General features: G+C 35.3%; 1 protein-coding gene across 1 annotated transcript in view; it reads left to right on the top strand.

The window, feature by feature from the left end:
- NCOR1 (nuclear receptor corepressor 1) overlaps window positions 1-24,582 on the top strand; it is a 174,622-nt gene that overhangs the window by 80,721 nt on the left and 69,319 nt on the right. The window contains exons 14-16 of the mRNA XM_044673007.1: window positions 976-1,077; window positions 19,599-19,729; window positions 23,400-23,617. Coding sequence (XP_044528942.1) covers window positions 976-1,077; window positions 19,599-19,729; window positions 23,400-23,617 — 451 coding nt within the window. The remainder of the gene's footprint in view (window positions 1-975; window positions 1,078-19,598; window positions 19,730-23,399; window positions 23,618-24,582) is intronic.

The raw sequence follows: 24,582 nt of genomic DNA, 5'->3' as shown, positions 1-24,582 counted from the left end.
TTTAAGACTTCTTAATGAAGAGAAAGGAGGCTGGAAATTTCTCTGCTCTTCTCTCCCCTCCTAACAACATGGTTCTGTGAGACCTCAGTTTACTTTTTTTTTTTTTTTTTTTTTTTGATTGACCAAGGTTTGAGTATATGGCAATCCTTAGATGACAGTATTCATTTATATAAAATAGCAACAACAATGAAACTCCAAATTCTAAATTAATATATATTCGGAATAACTTGATTAAAAGGGGAACTTGAGCTGATCTTACTATGACTTCATGCCCCCTTTATTGACAATATTTTTTAGAAATTATACTATGCATATTCTCTACTCTAGAGTAAATACTAAAATATGATACGTGTTTCTCTTGGTCCTTTGCAAAAACAGTTGACAGGATAGGAAAAACTATTAGAGAGCATGGTACTGCTTGAGTATTTATTCCTTCTCATAATCATAAAATAATCAGAAACATTCCCACTGGATGCAGGTTTTTTAGAACCAAATAGCTCAGTTTCAAATAAAGGCTATGTTGCAGAAATAACTACTAAACTAAATAGCCCTATGTTTCTCTTAGAGAATGGAAAACACATTTAGAATTTAATTTTGAAATACCATAGTTCTCTGATGTGTCAACTATTATCACAGTTACCAAGATTACTTCAGCATGGAGTTACCATTAAGTCTTAAAGAATGGATTGTGAGTGAATATATAATAAAGTGAAAGTCAACTTGCAGAGGATGTTAGATCTGGGCTTTTCTGATTTTTTTTCTATATTTGGCATCATTTGCATAATTTGGATTTTGAGAACTCTTAACTACAGATGCTTTTATTCTTGTGGAAAGCTTAAAGAATATCTCCTGGCAATTGTTTTGAATATATATATTCCATGATCTATTCAGAAAATTCTGTTGCAACTTTAATCAGTTGTATTTTGTATGATCATATCCTTTTGAACTCTGAAAATCTGACTTCTTTTCTTTTAGAGTGTGCCAGACTGTGTTTTATATTATTATTTGACCAAGAAAAATGAGAATTATAAAGCCCTAGTCAGAAGGAATTATGGGAAGCGCCGAGGAAGAAACCAGGTATGTACTATCAAAATGCTCATGAAGATTGGTTTTACTTTGTGGAAATATGAAAACCGAATTTTATAGGAGATTTACATTGTACCTTAAGTTTATATACTTAGTATGCGGCCCACTTTTATTAAATTTGTATATTAGATTTACATATTTTAAAAATTTTTATCACTCCAGCATTTGTCCATTTCTAGTACGTTTTTGATTAGTTGGTATATGGTGAAAATCAGTTAATTTGCAATAATTTTTTGGGGGGGTCCAAAGATTTATGATTTGTCCATTAAGGGATTATTGATAGTATTTCTTTATCTATTGAGAAGTTGGGGTTGAATGAGGGAGGAGGAGAAAGAACAATGCATGAAATTAATAAATAAGAGCTGGTTTTATAAAAAAATAAAACAGAGGATTGGTCAATTTCATTTAAAAAAAAAAAAAAGAAAATCATATTGCCAGTATCAAGCATGAAAAATATGAACTCACAACCAATAAAGATGAACTTGAAATCATCCTATTCATTCATCATAGTATTCCATCACTATCTTATAACCACACTTTGTTCAGCTTTCCTCAGTTGATGAACATCCACTCAATTGTCAGTTCTTTCCCCTGCAAAAAAAGCTGATACAAATATTTTTGTGCAAGTAAGTCCTCTCCCCTTTTTTGATCTCGTTGGGATACAGATCTAGAAGTGGTATTACATAATCAAAGGGTTTGTACAATTTTATAGCCCTTTAAGCATAGTTCCGTATTGCCTTCCAGAATGGTTAGATCAGTTCACAACTTCACCAACAATGCATTAGTGTCCTAATTTTGCTACATCCCTTCTAACATTTATCATTTTCCTTTACTATCACATTGTCCAATCTGATAGATGTGAGATGGTATTTTATAGTTGCTTTAATTTGCATTCCTATAATTAAGAGTGATTTAGAGCATTTTTTCATGATTATTGATAGTTTTGATTTCTTCATCTGAAAACTGCTTGTTCATATCCTTTGGCCATTTGTGTCATAAAAAGAATTTGGTAGGACTCCTTCTTTTCCTATTTTGCCATATAATTTATATAGTACTGGAATTAATTGTTCTTTAAATATTTCATAGACTTCACTTGAGAATCTATCTGACCCTGGATATTTTTTTGTTAGGGAAGTCTTTGATGACTTGTTCAATTCCTTTTTCTGAGATTGGATTATTTAAGTATTCTATTTCCTCCTTTGTTAACTTGGCAATTGACATTTTTGTAAATATTCATTCTTTTCACTTATATTGCCAGATTTATAAATGGACAAAATAGCTCCCAATAATTGCTTCAAGTTCATATTTTTCATGTTTGATACTGGTAATATGATTTTCTTTCTTTTTTTTTTTTTTTTCATGAAATTGACCAATGCTCTATTTTATTTTTTTTATAAAGCCAACTCTTATTTATTAATTTATTTGTTCTCTTACTTTCCTTTTTATTAATTTCTTCTTTGATTTTTAGAATTTCCAATTTAGTCTTTTATTCAGAGGTTTTAATTTGTTCTTTCTCTAGTTTATTTAGTTGCATGCCAGATTCATTGATCATTTTTTTTCTCTGTGTTTTACTGATGTAAGCATTCAGAGATAAAAAATTTCCTGAAAGTACTACTTTGACTGTATCTCATAAATTTTGATATGTTCTCACCTCATTATCATTGTCTTTAGTGAAATTATTGATTGTTTCTATAATTTGTTCTTTGACCCACTCCTTTTTTTCAATTAGATTAATTTAATTTCTTATTTTTAATTTCTTTTTCATAGACCCTAAATGATTATAATTTTTATTGCATTATAATCTGAAAAGGATTCATTTATTATCTCTGCTTTTCTGTATTGGATTGTGAAGTTTTTATGCCTTAATACTTGGTCAATTTTTGTCTCTTTGCCATATACTGTTGTAAAGAAGGTATATTCCTTTCTATTTCCAGTTTTCTCCATACATTTTAAAATCTAACTTTTCTAAAATTTCATTCATTTCTTTTCTTGTTAATTTTTTGGTTAGATTTAGTTCTGAGACAGGACCGTTGCAGTCCCCCAATAGGAAAATTTTACTGTCTCTTTCTTGTTGATACTCATTTAATTTCTCCTTTAAAGTTTGGGTTCTATCATTTGGTGCATATATATGTATAGTTCATCATCTATGGTACCTTTATCAAGACATGATTTCCTTCTTTATATCTTTTAATTAAATCTTGTTTTGTTTTTGCTTCATTTGAGATCACTATTGCTGTTCCTGCTTCCTTTACTGAGGCTGAAGCAAAATAGTTACTACTCTCACCCTTTACTTTTATTTTGTTTGAGTCTCAAATGTGTTCTTGTAGGATTCTAGTTTTTAGTCCACTCTTCTGTCTTCTTCCATTTTATAGTTGAGTTCATCCCATTCAAAGTTATGATTCCCAACTATATAGCCCCCTCAATCTAATTTTCCCCTTTTGATCCTGCTCTTTCTCTCCTTTCACTCAATTTGCAAATATTTAGGTTTTTATTTTAACCTCTCAACCTCACTTTGGTTTTATTCCCCTTCTCGTTCTCTGCAGGGTAAGTCATCCTGTCCTTCAATATTAGTTTTTTTCATGCCTATTTAGGTGAGATAATTTATACCTTTCTGCTTCTCTCTTCCCTTTTCTCTCACTGCTATCATTTTTCACTCCTCTTCACCCCCCTCTTTTTTTTTTAACATATTATGCCATTCTGGTTGATGTACTTTGTCACCCTGTTAAGTGTTAAAATTAATGGTTTGGCTGAATATATGAAAATTATAAATCTTGTATTCATAAAAGAGGTGGAAAGAGTGAAAGTAGAGAAATACAAAAGGGTAGAGAAGACATTAACCTTTCTAACTAAATATTTCTCCAGTGCTTGGCTTAACCAGGACTTGTTAACCTTCAATCAGAATTAAACTATTTCCAGAAGACAGGAAGGGAAAACCAGCTATCCACTCACCCAAGTTCCCTCCAAGAGGCAGGTCAAGACCATGACTAGAGCTGAAGGTGACACCTGAGGCTGGCTTTATTCTTTGAGTCCACCTTCTTTCTTGGAATGACTCTCTTTTTGGAGTTTACTCTCTACTAGACTATCCTCTATGAGATTGCTTTCAGAGGGTGTGAACAAATATCCAATTGCTTGAGTTAGAAAAAAGGGTGGAATTCTCCAAGTATCTTGCTGGCTTCTCACCTAGCACTAGGTAGGGTGTGGATTCAGTAAGTGGTTTGTGAGCTCTTCCATCTAATTCAAGCTTGCATTAATTCAAAGTTATTGCCAATCAAAGTGTTAACTCCAATTAAGCAAAGAGAACAAAGGATTCCCTTTTCACAACCACGAATTCCCTTTTACAACCCTCTGCTTATGTATATGCCTTCTACTTGCTCTGATAATGATGGGGATTTAACAGTTACAATATTATCTTTCCATGTGGGAATATAAACCTTATTAAATCCCTTAAATGTTATTTCTTGTTTTCCTTTTAATACTTCTTTTGAGTCTTGTATTTAAACATATGATTTTGTTTGTCTTATCTTTTCATTAGAAATGCTTGGAAATCTTCTATTTTAGTAAATTAGCGGTTTTTCCTTTGAAACAATCAGTTTTGTTTGGTAGGTGATTTTTGGTTTTAAATCTATTTCCTTTGCCTACTAGAATATCATATTCCAGGCCTGATCATTTAATGTTGAAACTACCAAGTTCTGAGTAATCCTGACTGTTGGTTCCAGGATTATTTGAATTGTTTTCTTTCTGGCTGCTTGTAGTATATTTTCCTAAGCCTTGGAATAATTGAATTTGACCATAATGTTCCTGGGAGTTATTGTTTGTGGATTTTTTTTGAGGAGGGTGCTTGGTGGATTCTTTTTAATTTCTATTTTACCTTCTTATTCAAGAATATAATTGCAGTTTTCTTTGATAATTTCTTGTAATGTGATACCACCTTTTTTTAAAAATCATGACTTTCAGGCAATTCAGTGAGATATTTCATATTTTCTTCTGTTTTTTTCATTCTTTTGATTTTTGTTTTACTGTTTCTTGATGTCTCATGAGGTCAGTAGCTTCAATTTGTCCAATTCCAAGAAATCATTTTCTTCTATGAGCTTTTGAACCTCTTCCATTTGGCCATTTCTGCTTTTTAAAACTCTTTTCTTCATTGGGTTTTTATGGCTCTTTTTCCATTTAGCCAATTCTACTTTTTAAGGTGCTATTTTCTTCTGGGATCATTTTTATTTCTCTTCTCCTTTTTCTTCTGCCTATCTTATTTGATTTTTGAATTCCATTTTGAGTTCTTCTAGAGCCTGAGACAAATTCCCATTTTTCTTTATTGATCTCACTATTCCCTTCTGAGTCTGGGCCTTGCTTTCTTCATTTTCTCCATAATAATTGTTTATGGTTAGGTGTTTTATGTTTGGTAAATGAATGTGTTCCTCACAATTAAGTGTTTTAGAGAGCAGAAAGTCATCATTGTTTGCTGACTTAGACCTAAGTCAATCTGAAATTTAATACTGAGAAATAGAATTCCTTCCTATGTTTAATATACTGGTTAAATTCAGAATGAACCAAATGGCTTTTCCAAAAAGGAGCCTCTACTCTTTGAGAGTCATTGAGGATCACTAACCCAGGATTGCAGGAATCTGTGAGGACTAAGACAGCAACAAGCACTAGGAGAAAAAATGATACTATTAAGAAAAGCTGTATTCCCGGGGTCACTGGGTGGCTTAGTGGATTGAGTCAGATCCAAAGGTCCTGGGTTCTAATCTGGCCTTAGACACTTCTTTACTGTGTGACCCTGGGCAAGTCACTTAACCTTCATTGCCTCACCTTTATTACTCTTCTGCCTTGGAACCAATATACAGTATTGATTCTAAGATGGAAGGTAAGGGTCTTTAGACGATTAGCCCCAGAAATTAGACGTGAAGGCAGAACTCAGTTATATGGGAAATAATCCTTTACCTCCACTGACACTATATTGGAGAGAATGATTCACAAGTTAAGATTTTTATACTTTGGGAAGCAATGGAATTCCGGAATTCTGTTATGTGAAATATCATTTTTAGTAGAAAACAATTATACATAAAAAAGTGAAATAACCTGCCAATGCCCTTTGTTTTTACCAGTGGACTTTCCTTTTTTCTGAGTTTTGATTCAATGTATGTAAAATGAAACATGTAAAACAGGTGAGAGTTAAATACTTATCCTGAAGAACCTGGAAGCAGCATTTCACTTACTTAAAAAAACGTTTTATTTTAAACCCTTAATTTCTGCCTTAGAATTAATACTTTGTATTGATTCCAGTGCAGAAGAGCAGTAAGGACTAGGCAATTGAGGTTTAGTGCCTTCCTCAGGTTCACACAGCTAGGAAGTGTTTGAGGTCACATTTGAACCTAGGACCTCTGAACTCCAGGTCTGACTATCCACTGAACAGTAACTTATCTATACCATCCCACCTCCCCCCCTTTTATTTGTTAATTTTTTAACAAAGCAATGACCCCTTCCCATCAAGCTCCTCTGTGTGTGTGTGTGTGTGTGTGTGTGTGTGTGTGTGTGTGTGTGTGTGAGAGAGAGAGAGAGAGAGAGAGAGAGAGAGAAGGAATGCTGCTAATATTGCTGTACTATTTATTAATCAAAGCATAGATCCTGAGATTATCTTTTATTAGCAGTAAAGTTACTTAGCATTTTCTATATTCTCTGAGCCCTTTTTCTTTGTAAGGCATGGAATATTTTTGTGTGATTTACCAATGAGGATTGTGGAATGTCATTTTTGTTTCACTTTAATTGTCTGTAGTGCTCTATATTGAGGCAGTGGGTAACAGAAACCCTCAGTACATGAAGAATCTCCAACATCTTGCTTGACTTTCTTAATCCCTGTCTGACTGATGACCCTTCCCCATCTCCCATTTCTAACTCACATTTTCTAAAATATGTGCTTTTACTTCATGGAGGAATGCAGGTATGAGGTGCTGAGTAGATAGATAGTTCCAAAACTGTTTAATCCTTGAAAAAGGCTTTATTTTGGGTTAGGAAGGAAGCACAAAAAGAAGCCTGCAATAGTTTCACCCAGTCTGTTTGAGAGCGAGAGGGAAAGGGAGAGGGAGAGGAAGAAGAAGAGGAAGAGGAAGAGGATGTTAATTGACATTTCAGTGACTGTAAAAAAGAAAAATGATAAAATGTTCAATTAATAAGACATTGCCTCCATTCTTGGCTTGAAAAGTATGTTCTTAGATACAGTAAAGTACAAAAAGGTGGAAAATGTTTCACTTATGTTGGTGGGAGTTTAAAGTTCAGATGGAATAACTTATATGATTGGGAGTTGTAGCAGTTTTCTCTTTTAACAGTGTCAGAGATATTTGCTGACTGTGTGACCCTGAGGAAGTCACTTAATCCCAACTGTCTAGCTCAGTGATTCCCAAAGTGGGCGCCACTGCCCCCTGGTGGGTGCTGTAGCGATCCAGGGGAGCAGTGATGGCCACAAGTGCATTTGGGGTAGGTGAATAACTGTAAGGGGGAGGTGATATTATGTGACAGGGGGCGTTAAGTGATATTTTTTCTGGAAAGGAGGTGGTAGGCCAAAAAAGTTTGGCAACCACTGGTTTAGTCCTTATAGCTCTTCTCCTTTGAACCTGATACTTCTTGATTCTAATATGGAAGGTAAGGGTTTTTTTTTTTAAGTGTTAAAAAGGAAAATTCACTATTCCAGCTGTGATTGCCCTCCGAAATAGCAAAATGGAATTGCACACCTATCTTGCTTGTTAGTGTTCTTGATTTCCCAGCAGAAGCATATAGTTCATGACCTGCTTCCATACCAGCCAATCAAGCAGAATTCGTTAGGGATTAACGTGAGTTGCCTCTGGAGTTTAGAAGAATACCTATGAGATTGGTGACTTCCTTAGGTGCCAGAATAGAAAGATGACAGTTAACTGAAATGAATACTTACTGAGTCAGACTTCCTTCTTGGTACTCTGAGATGTTAATGCAGTGCTGGGTTTTGGGTCCTTTTGAACCATTTTACCTAAATGTAATCCTCTCCCTAGATGTATAGTAGGAATTTTGAATCTCCAGATGAATATGTAAATATGTTACAGAGCTTTCATTTTTTTTTTTAATACCCTTAACTTCTGTGTATTGGCTCCTTGGTAAGGGTGGGCAATGGGGGTCAAGTGACTTGCCCAGGGTCACACAGCTGGGAAGTGTCTGAGGCTGGACTTGAACCTAGGACCTCCCGTCTCTAGGCCTGACTCTCAATCCACTGAGCTACCCAGCTGCCCCCTGAGCTTTTATTTTTAACTTGCCATTGCTCTATGGAGAATTGTATGCCACTCACTAAGTGAAGCTTCCACCCTTTTTGTGTGGAGCCTTCTGAAACTCGAAAAGAAGGTGAAGCTGTTAGAATTGGGTAGTTTTGTCAGCTCATTTTTAAAATGGGCTGTATACAGCCACAGACATTGGTAGGTGGACTTAATTTTCTCTATGTCTTGTGCATTTACCCCAAACCCTAGATGTGGCATAACTTGTTTATACAGTAGAAAAAGAATTCCAGTTAGAGAGCCATAACCACTATTGAGAACTCAGGAGTTGGGAAATAAAATCATAAGCAAGATGCCATGTGGAGATTCTATTCTGATATACAGTATCAGTGTCATAAGTGAAAATAGCTTCCCTGAGGAAATGGATTTCTTTTTAGGGCAACCTCCTACCTAAAGTCTGTTAGTGTGTAGATTCAATTACCTTGGCCTCTGACCATGACACTCTTTTCTGTGAGCCTGTACTACTTTTAAATCCCTTGTTTTGGGGTCAAAGAACTTTTTTTCCAGAACAAGCCCTCATCCCATGGTTCATATTTATCCTTATCCCTTATACTTCCTAAGAGTTTGTTCTTTGCTGTAAAAGAAATATTCCTTTCAAATATGTCAGCAGTTGTATTTCCCAGTTTTCTCAAAGCATCTCTCTTCACTTTTAGAATGATGTATCTGGGCTTCATAAATTGTCACAAATGCACTATTTTCTCAAGGAATGTTTGTAAGAAAGTCAAAAATTCTCTTTTTGTGCAAGTTTTTGACCAGTTGACAGATTCTAATTAAAAAAATGACTAGTTTAGAAGATAATTTTTGGCTATGACTGAGATCTTTGGAAATCCACTCTCAAAAGAGTCCCATGGCAATTCCTACTTTCTCAGTTGAGATTATATCTTCTGGAGGACATAGACAGTGCATTTTTTTTAATAGAAACAGTATTTCCAGTGGTACTACCAATGGATGGTTACAGATGAATTTACATAAGCTTTCCTGAGCTATTAGCACATTTTTGTGTTGTACATAATCTATTGGAAAATGAGTATTTTGCTTCAGTTCACTTCTGGAACAGAATCCTTTGGTGAGTCAATACTGACTGCTAATTTTTCTTTTGTGTTCATTACAAGTTTTTCCATCACCATCATTTATCCAGAAATACAGTTTGATCAACTGAGGAATGTGGTGCTAGAGAATTGAAAGTGTTATCATAACAGTATACATAAAATGTTTCCCAACTAGCCATAATCATTTTGTAGAAAGTGTCATTTATTGGCTAGAATAGTGATTGATAGAAGCCAAAATCTTGCTTCTTTTCCCTTTATTATTTTTGGCAAACAACACCTATTAATATCTGCTAAGTGAGAATTTTTATAAAAATTATCCATGTTGAGGTTTTGTCATTAATGTGAATCAAGAGGAGAGTGTTATATTTGTCGACATTTACTCTTATACCCTATATGTCTAAGGCAGATATATATATATATATATATATATATATCAGACAGCTATGTTTCTGTCAATTATGTTGTATGTAACTGATGAATAGATATAGAATAACTTTAACATTGTGTTCAATAATCTTTTCATTGGAAGAGTTCAAATTTTAAGGTCTCTTAAATTCAGCCATTATTCCTACATAATAGTTCACAAATCATTCCCCCCCCCCCCAAATACTGATTTACCAGGAAACTAGTTTTGAAATATAAAGTATTCCCAGAAATAAAAAAAATTTTATAGCCATTGCCTTCTGTTTTGGTATCAATTCTGAGAGAGAAAAGCAGTAAGGACTAGGCAATCAGGCTTAAAGGACTTGGCCCAGGATTATACAACTCTGAAGTGTCTAGGGCCAGATTTGAGCCCAGTTTTTCCTTACTTCAGTCCTGGTATTCTATCTAATGTTTTACTCTGCATTTTTACTTTTAAAGATTAGCGAAGGGTATAATCATATTACTTTATTAGATCAAAAGTTGCTCTTGATGCAAATAAACATATCTAAAGCTTTCCTCATTGATTATTCTAGACCAGGGATGATGACTCTTTTAGAGACTGAGTGCCCAAACAGTAACCCTCACAGCTGATGTGAACCTCCTACCTTACCCCAGACAGGAGAGGGATGAAGAGCTCTCACTGAGCTTCTGGGCAGAGGGGTGAGTGCTGTGAAAAATATCCTAAGGCATGGTGGAGACAAGGAGGGGAGCAGTCCCAGACTTCTGGCATGCTCCAGCATGTGTGCCATAGGTTTATCAACACAGTTCTAAATTGATTTTGTCCACTAGTCTTTCCCTATCCTCACACCCAACCTAAGAATGCTATTAATTTTCCTCCCTCTAAATTTTTACCTTCAGTTTTAGAAGAATAGTAAGGGCTAAACAATGGGAATTAAGTGACTTGCCCACAATCACACAGCCAGCTAGGAAGTGTCTAATGCCAGATTTGAATCTAGGACCTCGTATTTCTAGGTCTGGCTCTCAATCCATCCACTAAACCACCTAGCTTCCCTCTGTTAAATTTTTTAAGAGTAAAATAAAGCTGCTATATTTGTAAATGTAAAAAATCTAAAAGTCATTCCTTTTTTGGGGGGGGGGGTTGTCCTCACCTGCCCTATAATTTGTCTACCCTTGGTCTAGGGCAACGGTTGGCAAACTTTTTGGCTGGGAGAGCCATAAATGCCTGGGGAAGGAGGAGGATGGAGGCGGAAGGTGATGGAATATGGGGTGGAGGCTGAAGGGCCCCCTGGGGCACATCCTGGGGCTCTGCCCAGACTGGCTGGTCGGGAGGTGGAGCCAGATATGGCTTGAGAGCCTTACATTGCGGACTCCTGCTCTAGATTGTGAAACACCCTTTTCTGATACCCTGCTACTCATCTAACTAAAATGTATTATCTTTTTTTTGTTGAATGTATGCAGTAGCTTCTGATATGAAAGAGCCATTGGTATTATATTGACCATTGAATGTAATAGGAAGTTACAAAAATTGTTGGATCACATACATATGTACACATATACCTTTACAGAATATACTAATTGACAAATTGTTTTGTACTGTAAGGTACTTAGATCACTTAAAACATTTTTTGGCGGGGGGTCTGGATAGTTAGGCTACACCCTTTTGAGTGGCTATACATCTCTTCTCTAACTTTTTGCTGTAGTGCAGACCTTAATGAGCTTGTCAATAAGCTTTGAGTAAGTGCCAGATTTGAACCTAGGACCTGACTCTCAATCCACTGAGCTACCCAGCTGCCCCCTTCATTTGCATTCTTAAAGATATTTTGGATAACTTTGTTCCATTGATGTCTGGCAAAGATTTTTATTTTTTCTTTGTTTTTTTTTTTAACCTGGTTTTCTCTTACACTGTGTTTTTTTTTAATGAGGTAATACTATTAAGTCCTCTATTTTCCTTTCCAAAGTGGACCTATAATGAATCTCTACCTTTAGTGACAACTTTTCTTTCTTATTTCATTTATGAGTCATTATTATTACAGTTGATCTATATGTTGATATAATTCAACCAGTCCAAGAATTTTTGGCAAGTATCTCAGATGTTGAATAACTGTCCATTTGATAAAGTTGATAGTATAAATAAAAATGTAAGATTTTTAGAATTTTCTTTACTCGCTTTGCTCTGCTTACAATGAAGAAGTTGAACATGACTGAGAACAATTTTGTATTTTCCTTTGATTTGTGAGTTGGGATGACCAATAGATAAAATTACCCAGTGACTAGATAGCAAGACTCTTAAGAACTCAAGTTCACCTCTATGTCAGGATGGGGCATCTACCTTCATAGGATTTTGGAGGTCAACAAAGAGTAAGTCTACAGAATATGTAAGATATGATATGGTGAGATATTAGTGGCAAAGATTGTGACCAATATGTGGCCCTGAAAGGACTTCCTTTTCTAGTGGAGCAAAACTCCACATACAAATATACTGCTCCTACCAAGTGGAATGGAATATTGGCAGAGGAAGGTTGCATGAAGAATGCTGGTGGCATAGTTCCTAGAACAATGGCCCCTCCCCTTAGTCTTGAATGGAGAGAAGTTGGAATGGTAGGCTTGAGGAAGGAGCATATCCCAAGTGTGAGGACATCTAGGGGACTACTAGTTGCTAGTAGTCCAGTTTGGCATGAGGAGTGGTAGGTTGGAGCCAGGATAGGGAGGATCTTAAATGAAAACAAATCGGATTGGACAGGATTATGGATGTGGTCTTACCATTACTTTTTTTTTTTTTTTTTTTTTTTTTAAATTTTAATTTTAAACCCTTAACTTCTGTGTATTGACTTATAGGTGGAAGAGTGGTAAGGGTAGGCAATGGGGGTCAAGTGACTTGCCCAGGGTCACACAGCTGGGAAGTGTCTGAGGCCGGATTTGAACCTAGGACCTCCCGTCTCTAGGACTGGCTCTCAATCCACTGAGCTACCCAGTTGCCCCCTTTACCATTACTTTTAAAAAATCAGCGTGGGATCTATGTAGAGAATATTTATAAAAGGACCAGAATTATAAGGAGTTCAGTTAAGAGACTAACATAGAAATCTATGTGAGAGATAATGTGGGATGGGCTGGATTGTGGCCTTCTGCACCACTGATTACTAGGGAAGAGAATGTGGATGGCTGAACAAAGATCACTATAAAAACAACAGAAAACATGTCCCCTTCTTATGAATACTAATTCAGAAGTATCTTTTTTCATATCCAAAGTCTAGAATGTTTGCATATTATTAAGATGTCAGCAAAGTAACACTAAATCATATATAGAAAAGCAGTTGGAAAGGTAATATCCCAGTGTGCAGTTCATTTGTTGCCTGTAAAGCACATAAGGATAGTTCTACTAGAATGAAGCCAAATGTACCTTTAAAAAAAAGCAAATTTATTAAAAATTAAAACAGACAGCCCTGATTATGCTTCGTTTTTTTCCTTTAAAGAATTCCTTCTGCCAGTGTATTTTTTACCTTGGAAACTTACACTGAATTGTCTTCACTTAGAACATACGTCTGTAATGAGTGTTGAGTCATTCTGATTAAATTTGTCTTTCTGGGCTTTTATATATACCCAACTATACTTCAGCTAAGCCCTAAGTTCCTGATGATGTTTTGTATTATCTCGAGTCCTTAATTTACTTCTGTTTTTATTTCCTCTTGAAAATTTAGTATTTCTTTTGCCTTTCTTCAAATTTTAAGATAACAAAGTTTAGCTCCCTATAGGAGTATAAAGACAAAATGTTATAGTATAAAGATTGATGGACTTGGCATCAAGAAAGCCCTAGTTCACCATATCTCTGATTCTAGCTTTGTGATCATGGGCTTGTCTCTTAATCACTTAAGAGTTTCAATTTCCCCATGTATAAAATGGATCTAATGATAACTCTGGTATCCACAAAGACAATAACACAGGTAGAAAACTTTACCACCATTAAGATGTCATAGAAATGTCAATTGTTACTAGAAAGTAACTTTCTAGGAAAGTTATTCAATAGGAGGAGACATTTCATTAAGATGTGAACTTCCCATCACTGTAATTATTTAAGCAGAGGCTAAATGATTCCCCTATCTGGCATGTAGCAGAAGAAATTCTGACATTGCTTTGAATGTTAGAGTAAAAAATTTTAAGATTAAGCTCCAAGATTCCATGAATCTATTGCTTCTCTATTGAGTGGACTCTTAATTTAAATTTCAGTGCTCTCCAAAAATTCAATTTTGTATTATAGTTTTTTATTGATTAGCAATAAACTTCTGTGACTGCCTTTTGGGGAAGAGAGAGTGAAAACATTGTAAGGAGATACAATCAGCTCAGTTATTTTTTGTAATGTATGACACTTTTAGTATACATAACCCAAATCCAGGAGTAGTTGCTTCATAATTAAATTAACATAATTACTTAGAATTTGCTAATTTTCATTTAATTGCTTTTTTGCGGCATACAGTAGTATTATAAATTATTTAAAGTACATAACCTAATCTATACTTACTTGATTGTTCCTAAAAGGCACTTGTGCCATGATAGAAAATACGTGAATTTGGTCTCATGCAATCAGAGCCCTGGAAGACCCAGTGAGTGGCAGTTTTAGAGATGAGTAAATTTGCCTGTTTTTGGCATAAAACTGAAAGAGATCAGCCTTATTCAAAGTCACACACTTCAAATTGATAGGTAAATTGGCAATAGAGTTCTGCAGTTGTGTTTTTCATTTCAGTATCCTTTCTCCTACACCAGTTATTGCCTTTTTTATATTTAAAATATATTATTAATGGCAAAGTTGAATTGACTCATTTTTATTTTCCATGTGAACATTACAAATTTCTTTTACCTTATTAATGTTAGCTTGCAGTAAAGCAAGTTTTGGTTCCATAAAGCATTTTCTTCTTTTAACAATTATCTCTTGTTCCCTGGTATTCTTCATGTGTTCAAATAAAGCACAGGGTTTTTTGAAGAGGCCTGTAAAGGGAGAAAGGCTGTGAGTGTGGGCAGAGCCCCAGTCTTTGCCTGTTAAATTACAATTTTTAAACAGCTCTCCTTCCTTAAATGGCCATCTACTGTCTTAAAAGTTGGTACTTAGTGTGTAGATGTTCATCCTCAGACTGGTTACAGTGATCAAGTCATCACCAGTGTTGAACAATACCTAAGCCATAGAGGTCTCCCTCCTGCAAGGGAAACCAAACACAGATAAAGTGACATTTACAAAAAACTGTCATAAAATTGTGTGTGCCCTTTGACCCAGCAATATGGAAAATGATCTACTTGTACCGCAATATTTAGAGCAGCTCTTTGGGTGATGGCAAGGAATTGAAAATTGAAATGCCCATCAATTGAGGAAGGGCTGAACAACTTGTGGTCTGTGATTGTGATGTAATACTATTGTGCTATAAGAAATGATGACCAGGAAGATTTCAGAAAAACATGGAAAGATTCATCCAAGCTGATGAATATTGAATTCATGAGAACTACAAGAATGGAGTACACGATAAAAATTGTATCAAAATAAATTTTTTTCTAGTTACATGTAAAAACAATTTAACATTTATTTATACTTTTGAGTTCTAAATTCTCTGCCCTCCTTCCTTTTCCCCCTCATTGAAGTAGAATGATCATTTTTATTATATTATCTCAGCATACCCATGATCAATCAATATTTTTCCAATTGTTTAGATCTGAGTTGATTTGTGTGAAAAGTGTTTTGTAATTGTGTTCATGTAATTCCTGTGTTTGCCTTGGCAAGTAGATTCCCAGATTGTTTAGATTGATTTTAAATGGAATACCTCTTTCTAGCTCTTGCTGTTAGACTTGGTAATATTTAGGAATGCTGATGACTTATGTGGGTTTATTTTGTATCCTGCAACTTTGCTAAGGTTATTGTTTCAACTGGTTTTTTAGTTGATTCTCTTAAGAATACAATCATATCATCTACAAAGAGTTTAGATTCCTCATTCCCTACTTTTGATTCCTTCAATTTCTTTTTCTTTCCTTATTGCTAAAGTAAGTATTTCTAATACAATATTAAATAGTAGTGGTGATAATGGGCATACTTGCTTCACTCCTCATCTTATTGGGAAAGCTTCTAACTAATTCCCATTGCAGATGATACTTGGCTGAATTTATTCCTATGCTTTCTAGTGTTTTCAATAGGAATAGGTGTTGTATTTTGTTGAAGGCTTTTCCTGCATCTATTGAGATAATCATGTCATTTTTCTTGGTTTGGTTATTGATATGGTCAATTATATTGGTAGTTTTCCTAATATTAAACCAGCCCTGCATTCATGGTATACATCTCACCTGGTTATAGTAAATGGTCTTTGTGATATATTGCTGTAGTCTCCTTCATAGTATCTTATTTTAAAATTTTGAATCTATATTCATTAATGAAATTGGCATATAATTTTCTTTCTCTGCATTTGCTCTTTCTGGATTAGGCAACAGTATTATATTTGTTTCATAAAAAGAATTTGGAAGGATTCCTTTTCTGCTATTTTTCCAAATAGTTTTTGTAGGATTGTCTTTTCCTCTCATTGCGAAGGCAAGCAATTTGATATAGGTTATAGATGTACAGCCTTTTTCTGGAGGTGGCTAGCATTTTTTTTTATCCGAAGTCCATTAGGATTATTTTAAATCACTGTTGCTGAGAATAGCTAAAGCATTCATAGTCAGTCAGTGTACTGTGTTACTGTGTACAGTATTCTCCTGGTTTTGTTACTTCACTTTTCATCAGTTCATGCAAGTCTTACAGGTTTTTTGGGCAAATTTATTGTTCATCATTTTTTATAGCACAGTAATATTCCATTACAATCATATACCACAGCTTAATCATCCACTGTCATTGCAAAAAGAGCTGCTATAAATACTTTTGTATATATAGGCCTTTTCCTTTTTAAAAAAATGTCTTTTAGGATGCAGAGTAAGTAGTGGTATTGCTGCATCAAAGAGAACACACAATTGGTTCCAAATTGCCCTTCAGAATGTTTGGATCAGTTAACAATTCCATCAGCTGTGCAAGTAGTGAGCAAATATTGTAATGATTATGATCTATTAAAGACTTAGCTACTCTGATCAATATAATAATTCATAATAATTCTGAAGGACTCATAATGGGAACATAATATCCAACTCCAGAGAGAGAGAAATGAATAACTGAGCACAGATTTTAAGCATATTTTCTTTCACTTTATTATTTTTTTTTGGTGCCTCCCCTGCCCCAACATGGCTAATGTGAAAATACATTTAGCATAACTTCATTTCTATAATGAGTATTACACTTTTTTGCCCCCTCTAAATGGGTGGGGAAGTGATTGGAGGAAAAGAATAAGAAACTGGACATTAAAATTTTAGATTAAAAAAATTTCCTTTGCACAAAAACCCAGAAACATAAAAGTTCCAGATGTTTCTTATCTTAAGAATTACTTACAGGGGGAAGCTGGGTAGCTCAGTGGATTGAGAGCCAGGCCTAGAGATGGGAGGTCCTAGGTTCAAATCTGGCCTCAGACACTTCCCAGCTGTGTGACCCTGGGCAAGTCACTTAACCCCCATTGCCTAGCCCTTACCACTCTTCTGCCTCAGAGCCAATACACAGTGTTGACTCCAAGACGGAAGGTAAAGGTTTAAAAAAAAAAAAAAAGAATTACTTACAGTTATGTAGACAAATTTATGTTCAGATCAATTTTTAATTTTTAAGTCATATATCCTTTATAACTTTTTAATAGTTTTGTAAATAATAAAATTATGTTTTAGAGATAGAATGGCAGAGTGAAAAAAGAGGTCAACATCAGAATCAGGAAAACTATATCATCTTTTACCAAGTTTCTAACTTTCTTTTAAAAAATATTTTCAGTTCTTAATTTATTGGTTCGACTTTGACCCTTGGCAAGTCACCTAATTTTGAAATGCTCCAGATAATTCTCTAAAGCTAAGATATTCTGCAGCTAACTGATTTGCGCTGGTAGAGATAGTTTCCTCAGTGAGAGTTTATGAGTCTTAACCCCTACCCCAACCCAATTGTGTTTCTAATTTGGTAAATTACTCTGAAAGTCCTAGTAGGAAGCCTGACACAGCTTGAAAGAACAGGACCTAATTCACTTTTCACTATCTAATGTTTTGCCTACCAGCCTGTGCTACTGGGACATGAATCTGACAGGAACAATACTTAATAACAGCAGCCTTGAAGTCTTGGTGGATATTTTTGATGTTTTACACCCAGACTGTTGTCTAATAAATTATATTGGTTGTTTAGAATGGATAGCACATAACTATGATATTATTGCTGCCATAATGCTTAAATTAATTGAACTTTGGCTTTTATAATTAAGATGATTTCCATAATGAAATGTTGTTTCTCTTAGTGCCCCCCTTCTCAGTTTTTTAAATTTTTACTTAGCATTTCTTTGTTGTTGTTTAGTTGTTTCAATCATGTCCAACTCTTTCTGACCCCATTTGGGGTTTTCTTGGCAAAGATATTGGAATAGTTTGCCATTTCTTTCTCCAACTCATCTAACAGATGAGGAAACTGAGGCAAACTGGGTTAAGCATCTTGCCTATGATTATTCAGCTAGTAAGTACCTGAGGCCATATTTGAACTCAGGAAGATGTGCCTTCCTTACTGCAGGTCTTTTGCTCCTTTCTGTTATACTGAGCACCTAGCTGCCCCACTTGCTTTTCCACTTTTTTAGAGGTTACTATTTTCTTTGAATTATGAGCTATGAATTCTCTTGCCTCTAGTCCTCCTCCCTACCCATTGACAAGGCAAGCAATATGATAGCAGTTATACATGTGTAATACAGAACATATTTCCATATTAGCCAATGTTACCCAAAAAAATGAAGTAAAGTGAAAGAAAAATAATACTTCAGTCTGCATCCAAGAGTTCTTCAGCTGAGGTTGGAGAGCTGTTTTCATTAGGAGTCCTTTGAAATTGTCTTGGATTGTTATATTCATCAGAGGCTGCTGTAATCATTTTTGTACGTAGAAGTCATTCTTCTTTTTCTTTGTTCTGTTTGGGATATAAATTTGTTTTTAAATTTTCTTTTCTTTTGTAGGTATGGAAGGGGGTAGATGTGACATAACAGAACCTAGGTGTGTGTGTGTGTGTGTCTCTCTCTCTCTCTCTCTCTCTCTCTCTCCCTCCCTCCCTCCCTCCCTCTCTCTCTCTCATTTTTTTAAACCCATAACTTCTGTGTATTGGCTCCTTGGTGGAAGAGTGGTAAGGGTGGACAATGGGGGTCAAGTGACTTGCCCAGGGTCACACAGCTGGGAAGTGTCTGAGGCCGGATTTGAACCTAGGTTCCGTCTCTAGGCCTGACTTTCAATCCACTGAGCTACCCAGCTGCCCCCCAAGAAATATATTCTTAAAATATATGGTGGGGGCATCTAGATGTCTTATTGGATAAAGAGCCAGACTTGGAGATGGGAGGTCCTGGGTTCAACTTTGGCCTCAGAGATTCCCCAGCTGTATGACCCTGGTCAAATCACTGAACCCTTACTGCTTGGCCCTTTCTGCTCTTCTCCCTTAGATAGATAGTCTTGATTCCAAGATGGGAGGTAAGGGTTTATATGGAAAGTAGTGACAGACAGACTCCTGCTTTAAATGATTTGAATTTTTTAATTCCAGAATGCATGTCATTTAACTTTTTTAAATCCCAGCTTCCAAAATTGCATACATATTAATTATTGCACATCTTTATAATATACCATCTTTACAGTATGACATAATAGATCACTTAATTTCTTTAGTATTATTGACCGTTTATAAATTTTATTTCAGCAACAAATTGCCCGACCTTCACAAGAAGAAAAGGTAGAAGAAAAAGTTGAGGAAGATAAAACTGAAAAGACAGAAAAAAAAGAGGAAGAAAAGAAAGATGAAGATGAAAAAGATGAGAAAGAGGAATCCAAGTAAGTTAAAGAAAAAATCTAGATCCTTTAGAAGCATGAGATGTTAAAAGGGAGCATTTCTCCCAGCATGATGAATTATGTTTTAACCTTATTGCCTTTTGAATTCAGTAATTAGGAATTTTTGCTTAATCAAATTTTGATTAAGTATTTTGGGTAGATAAACTTGGATGAGTAAATTTTAGGGTTAGAATAAAATAAATGCACCTAATGCCAAATGCTATTTATTTTCTTTGAAGTATTAGAAGGTAATACTTAAAATTTTATGTACTCTGGTCATTATTTTGATGATTAGTACACTGTGAAACTATGGGTTAATTAAATAGTGGGTACCTTTGTTACGTCCTTTTCTCTTGAAATGAAGATATGCTAAAGTGCCTTGAGATATACTGGATTAATGTCATTGCTAATGGTAGTGCACCCTCCTCCAATGCAGATTATATATCTTTCATACCTTCTCATGTTGTGCAATGCTTGTCCATATTCTGATGTATATACCTTCTAGAAGAGGACTTTTCCAAGATGCTAGAGACCTTCTGGAATTTTTTGTATTACGTAGACACAATGCATGTCTTCCTTTGCTCTTGCTGTATGATTAGCCCACCTTCATATCTAACCTAAAGTATCACATCTTATGTAAGGGAATTGATGATTTATTATTGCAGCAACCTACTTTCACCATTCCACTTTGGGTCATTTGTACTTTGCATTTTCTGAAATTGTGTTGTTGTTCACAACCACATGGAGAATGTTACTGTTAAAAAATGATTGTCTTGGGCAGCAAGGAACAACTGTCAAAGGGTAATTTGAAATATGGCCCCTTTCTTTTCCCTCCTATTTAATTCTGGATCCACCTCATCATCTTTAGAATCTATCCAAGAAAGATATTCTAATACCTAACTGAAAAATAAGCCTCTCTGTCTCACTGCATGCTATAATTTGGACTGCACGAATATTTTGTTCATTTGCATTTTCTCTGAAGGATGATTCATTTAATATTTTTTGAAGGGTCATGGATCTCTTTGAGAAGGCTCTAGAGTGTTCCATTCTTTTTTTTTTTTTTTTTTTTCTCTGTTCTGGGATTTCCCCATTAAAGTTTTTATTTCATGGTCCTCCCACATATGAAAAAAGTATCTGTACATATTTAAGAGCTTTTTGTTAACAAATAGAAACCAACAGAAAATAATTGCACAAACTGTGTAAAATCCTCATGAAATAAGCAGCAACATTTCTTTCTCCCAAAAATGGTAGGCACTGGTTTACATAATATTAAAATAAATAAAACCATTACCATCAATGACTCAGACTCTATAGTAGAAACTGATTGATCTAATGGGAATCTATGATCTATGAATAAACACTTATTAAATACATAATATGTGTCAGTCTAGAGTGTTCCATTCTTTATTCATTGTGGTCAGTAAAATGCCATCTGCATTCTGATATATCTAGTGAACTTCTCTGTCTCTGAGGAATCCTTCCTTTTCATTTGGACTTTGTGTAAGACATTGTAGAACCATAGATTTCAAGTTCAAAGGAACTTTTTTTTTTTTTAATTTTTTTTTTTAAACCCTTAACTTCTGGGTATTAACTTATAGGTGGAAGAGTGGTAAGGGTAGGCAATGGGGGTCAAGTGACTTGCCCAGGGTCACACAGCTGGGAAGTGTCTGAGGCTGGATCTGAACCTAGGACCTCCCGTCTCTAGGCCCGGCTCTCAATCCACTGAGCTACCCAGCTGCCCCCTCAAAGGAACTTTAATGGTCTCTATCTCTTAATGGCAGAAATGATGAGGATAAACCCAAGAAGTAGTAAATAGTAGAGTTGGAATCTTCCATGATGAATTCCTTTGACTAGCATCCTTTGGGCTTTCTATTTTATGCTTCCTTTGTCATAATCAGGGCAAAATTGAACAGCGTTATTTCTGTGGTTGCATTTATTGGGAAATCTTATATGATCTTTGTATATGCATGGGAAACACATTAAAAGAGTCTTTTAAATTGCAGTGATATACTATATTGCAGGCAGCTAGGTGTTACCATAGTGCACAGAGTACCAGGTCTAGAGTCCAGAAGTCTCATCTGGTTCAAATCCAGCCTTAGACACTAACTATATGACTAGGCTACTTACTTAACCCTGTTTGCCACCACTCCATTATCTTTGTAAAGAAAATCCAAATGAGGTCACTAGGTCATGACTGAAACATCTGGCTATCATTATTCATAATATTGTTGTTGTCTTATTATTAGCCCAGAAAATATTTACTTAGAAATATTTATGGCATTGGCTTCAAATATAAACACAGCCACAGTCACTTTTTTATTATAATGATAATGATTATTTGTACTTTTAAGTCTATGATTGTTTATTAGTGTTATTAGACACTATACTACTTTTTTTACTTTTTTTTAACACTTACCTTCCATTTTAGAATCAATACTGTGTATTGGTTCCAAGGCAGAAGAGTGGTAATGGGGATTAATTGACTTGCCCAGGGTCACATAGCTAGAAAGTGTCTGAGGTCAGATTTGAACCCAGGACCTCCCATCTCTAGGCCTGGCTCTCCATACACTGAGCCACCCATTTGCCCCCAAGACACTATTCTTCTTGACTGGTATTTTTAGTTATGTAAATCTTTGTAGCTAACACTAGGGCCATTTTGTTACCTTCTTTAGTGTAGTAAACTATTTTTAAAAGCCTTCACTTTGATGTAACATGATTTGTATATTAAACAGTATTCTTAAGTTTTAGGTGATAGACTTCCAATACAATTGTTCAGTTTTGTTTCATAGAATGTGAAAATGACATCTTCCCTTCCGAGCGCTTTTTCTCCTGATCACATCTATTTTTGGAACCTCAGAGCAGCTGAGGCTATATCATTTGGATAGGGCATAGAGAACTTTGATTTGTAGTCAGCTCTGCCATTTTTAGACCCTGTGAAAAGTTCTTCTTTGTAAGTTTTAATTTTTTTTATCTGTCAGAAGGGGAGACCCAACTAGGTGGACCTCAGAAATGCCTTCCAGCTATAAATCTATGATTCTCTTATTCTCATTTTACAAAAGAAATCTGAGCCCCCAGTGCTCAGTGAATTGCTGGTGATCCCATGGTTAATTTGTTAAGTCTTTCCAATTCCTGATGGGTCTAGTGATACCCTTTTGACTGAGTCAAGTGTGGAATATAACATCATGGATAGACTATCTGATCATCACTTTTTTTTTTTTTTTTTTTTTTTTTTGATTCATAGTTAAACCTCGAAAGGCTGTTTTACAGTGATTGTCTTAGTGATAAAAATAAAATCTGGGAAAAATAGAATTTGACTATCTGGGACATAATTGAAGTATTTGTTTTTCTTCATTAAGTTTTTTTTTTTTTAAACCCTTTCCTTCGGATTTAGAATCAATACTGTGTGTAGAGGTAGAAGACTGGGAAGGGATAGACAATGGGATTAGGTGACTTGCCCAGGGTCACCCAGCTAGGAAGTATTTGAGGTCAGATTCCAGCTCAGGGCCTCTCATATGTAGGCCTGGTTCTCTATCCACTCAGCCATCTAGCTGCTCACTCATTAAATTTTTAAAAAGTTATAGTTGGAGATACATTTAGAATTTAGTTTTAAAATTATAGTCTTTATTTCTGCTTGTTCATCTTCAACCTCTTATCATCCTTATTTTTTCTTCAGAGAAAACACCAAAGAGAAGGATAAGACCGAAGGCACATCAGAAGAAACAGAGGAAAGGGAGCAAGTCACACCTCGGGGTCGAAAAACAGCCAACAGTCAAGGTCGTCGTAAGGGTCGCATTACCAGGTCTATGACCAATGAAGCTGCGCAGGCGAGTGCAGCCGCAGCGGCTGCTACTGAAGAGCCACCAACTCCGTTGCCACCACCTCCCGAGCCTGGTAAGTCGTGTTCCAGGAGAGGGCCATTGCCAGCTTGCCTCTGGGCCTTCTGTAGTGGAACTGCTCCTTCTTTGCCACTCTGTTCATCACCAACACAGGGTATTGCTTTGTTTCTTTTCACTCAGCAGTAGTTCTTGCAGTTTTACTCTAAGCTTGCCATTAGGAGGCCTATAAAGATGAATAACATACAATCCTTAATATATAAGAACTGGTCTTTTAAAAGGGGAAATTAGATTTGTATGTTTATAGCACTAGTAAAACACAAAATGGGAAAAGTTGAATGAGAAACAAAATGCTACACTTACTCTTAATTGGGGACAGAAGGAAGAAATCAAGGAAGACTTCATGTAAGTGTTGACATTTATGTGGGCTTTGAATCAGAGTTAGGGATTAATTGTAGATAATGTGAGCAAAGGTCTGCTTTGGTCTCCACTTTATTTTACTGTGCCAGACATTGAGTCTTTGGGAAGCAAGGGAGGAGGGAAGAGGAATTCCCCATCTTTATGGAAAAATACCATCTTCTGCAATCATTTTGTTATTAAAGAAATGGCTTTTGTGGTTTGATAATCTTTTGGTAAGATCAGAAGATAATTTAGTTGTACTGGGGCAATACTCTTAAAAAGGGAATTTTGATTGTTTTTATTAGTCCCCATTTAATTAAAGTAGTTTTAAAACAAATTCCTTGTAGTTTGAACTGATTTTAAGTAGAGAGAGGGTAGATATAATTTATACTCACAGGCACACATATTCTTAATATATAATAAAATCTCTATAAGCAAAGCCAAATTTTCCTTAACTTTCAAATATTAATGCCTTTTACACCCTACAAATAGGTTTTATGGTAGGTTTAACCATAATAGTATTTGATGGACTTTTAGGAATTTTTTTAAGCCTAAGGCTACTGCTTCAGCTTCATTTTCAACTATCTGTATTTGACTTCTATGTTGTACAAAGTATCTTAAGGG

The sequence above is a fragment of the Gracilinanus agilis genome, chromosome 4 (assembly GCF_016433145.1).
Source record: "Gracilinanus agilis isolate LMUSP501 chromosome 4, AgileGrace, whole genome shotgun sequence".
Classification (NCBI taxonomy): Eukaryota; Metazoa; Chordata; class Mammalia; order Didelphimorphia; family Didelphidae; genus Gracilinanus; species Gracilinanus agilis.
Note: the sequence above shows the minus strand (reverse complement) of the source record. Positions and strands in the feature narration are given on the sequence as shown.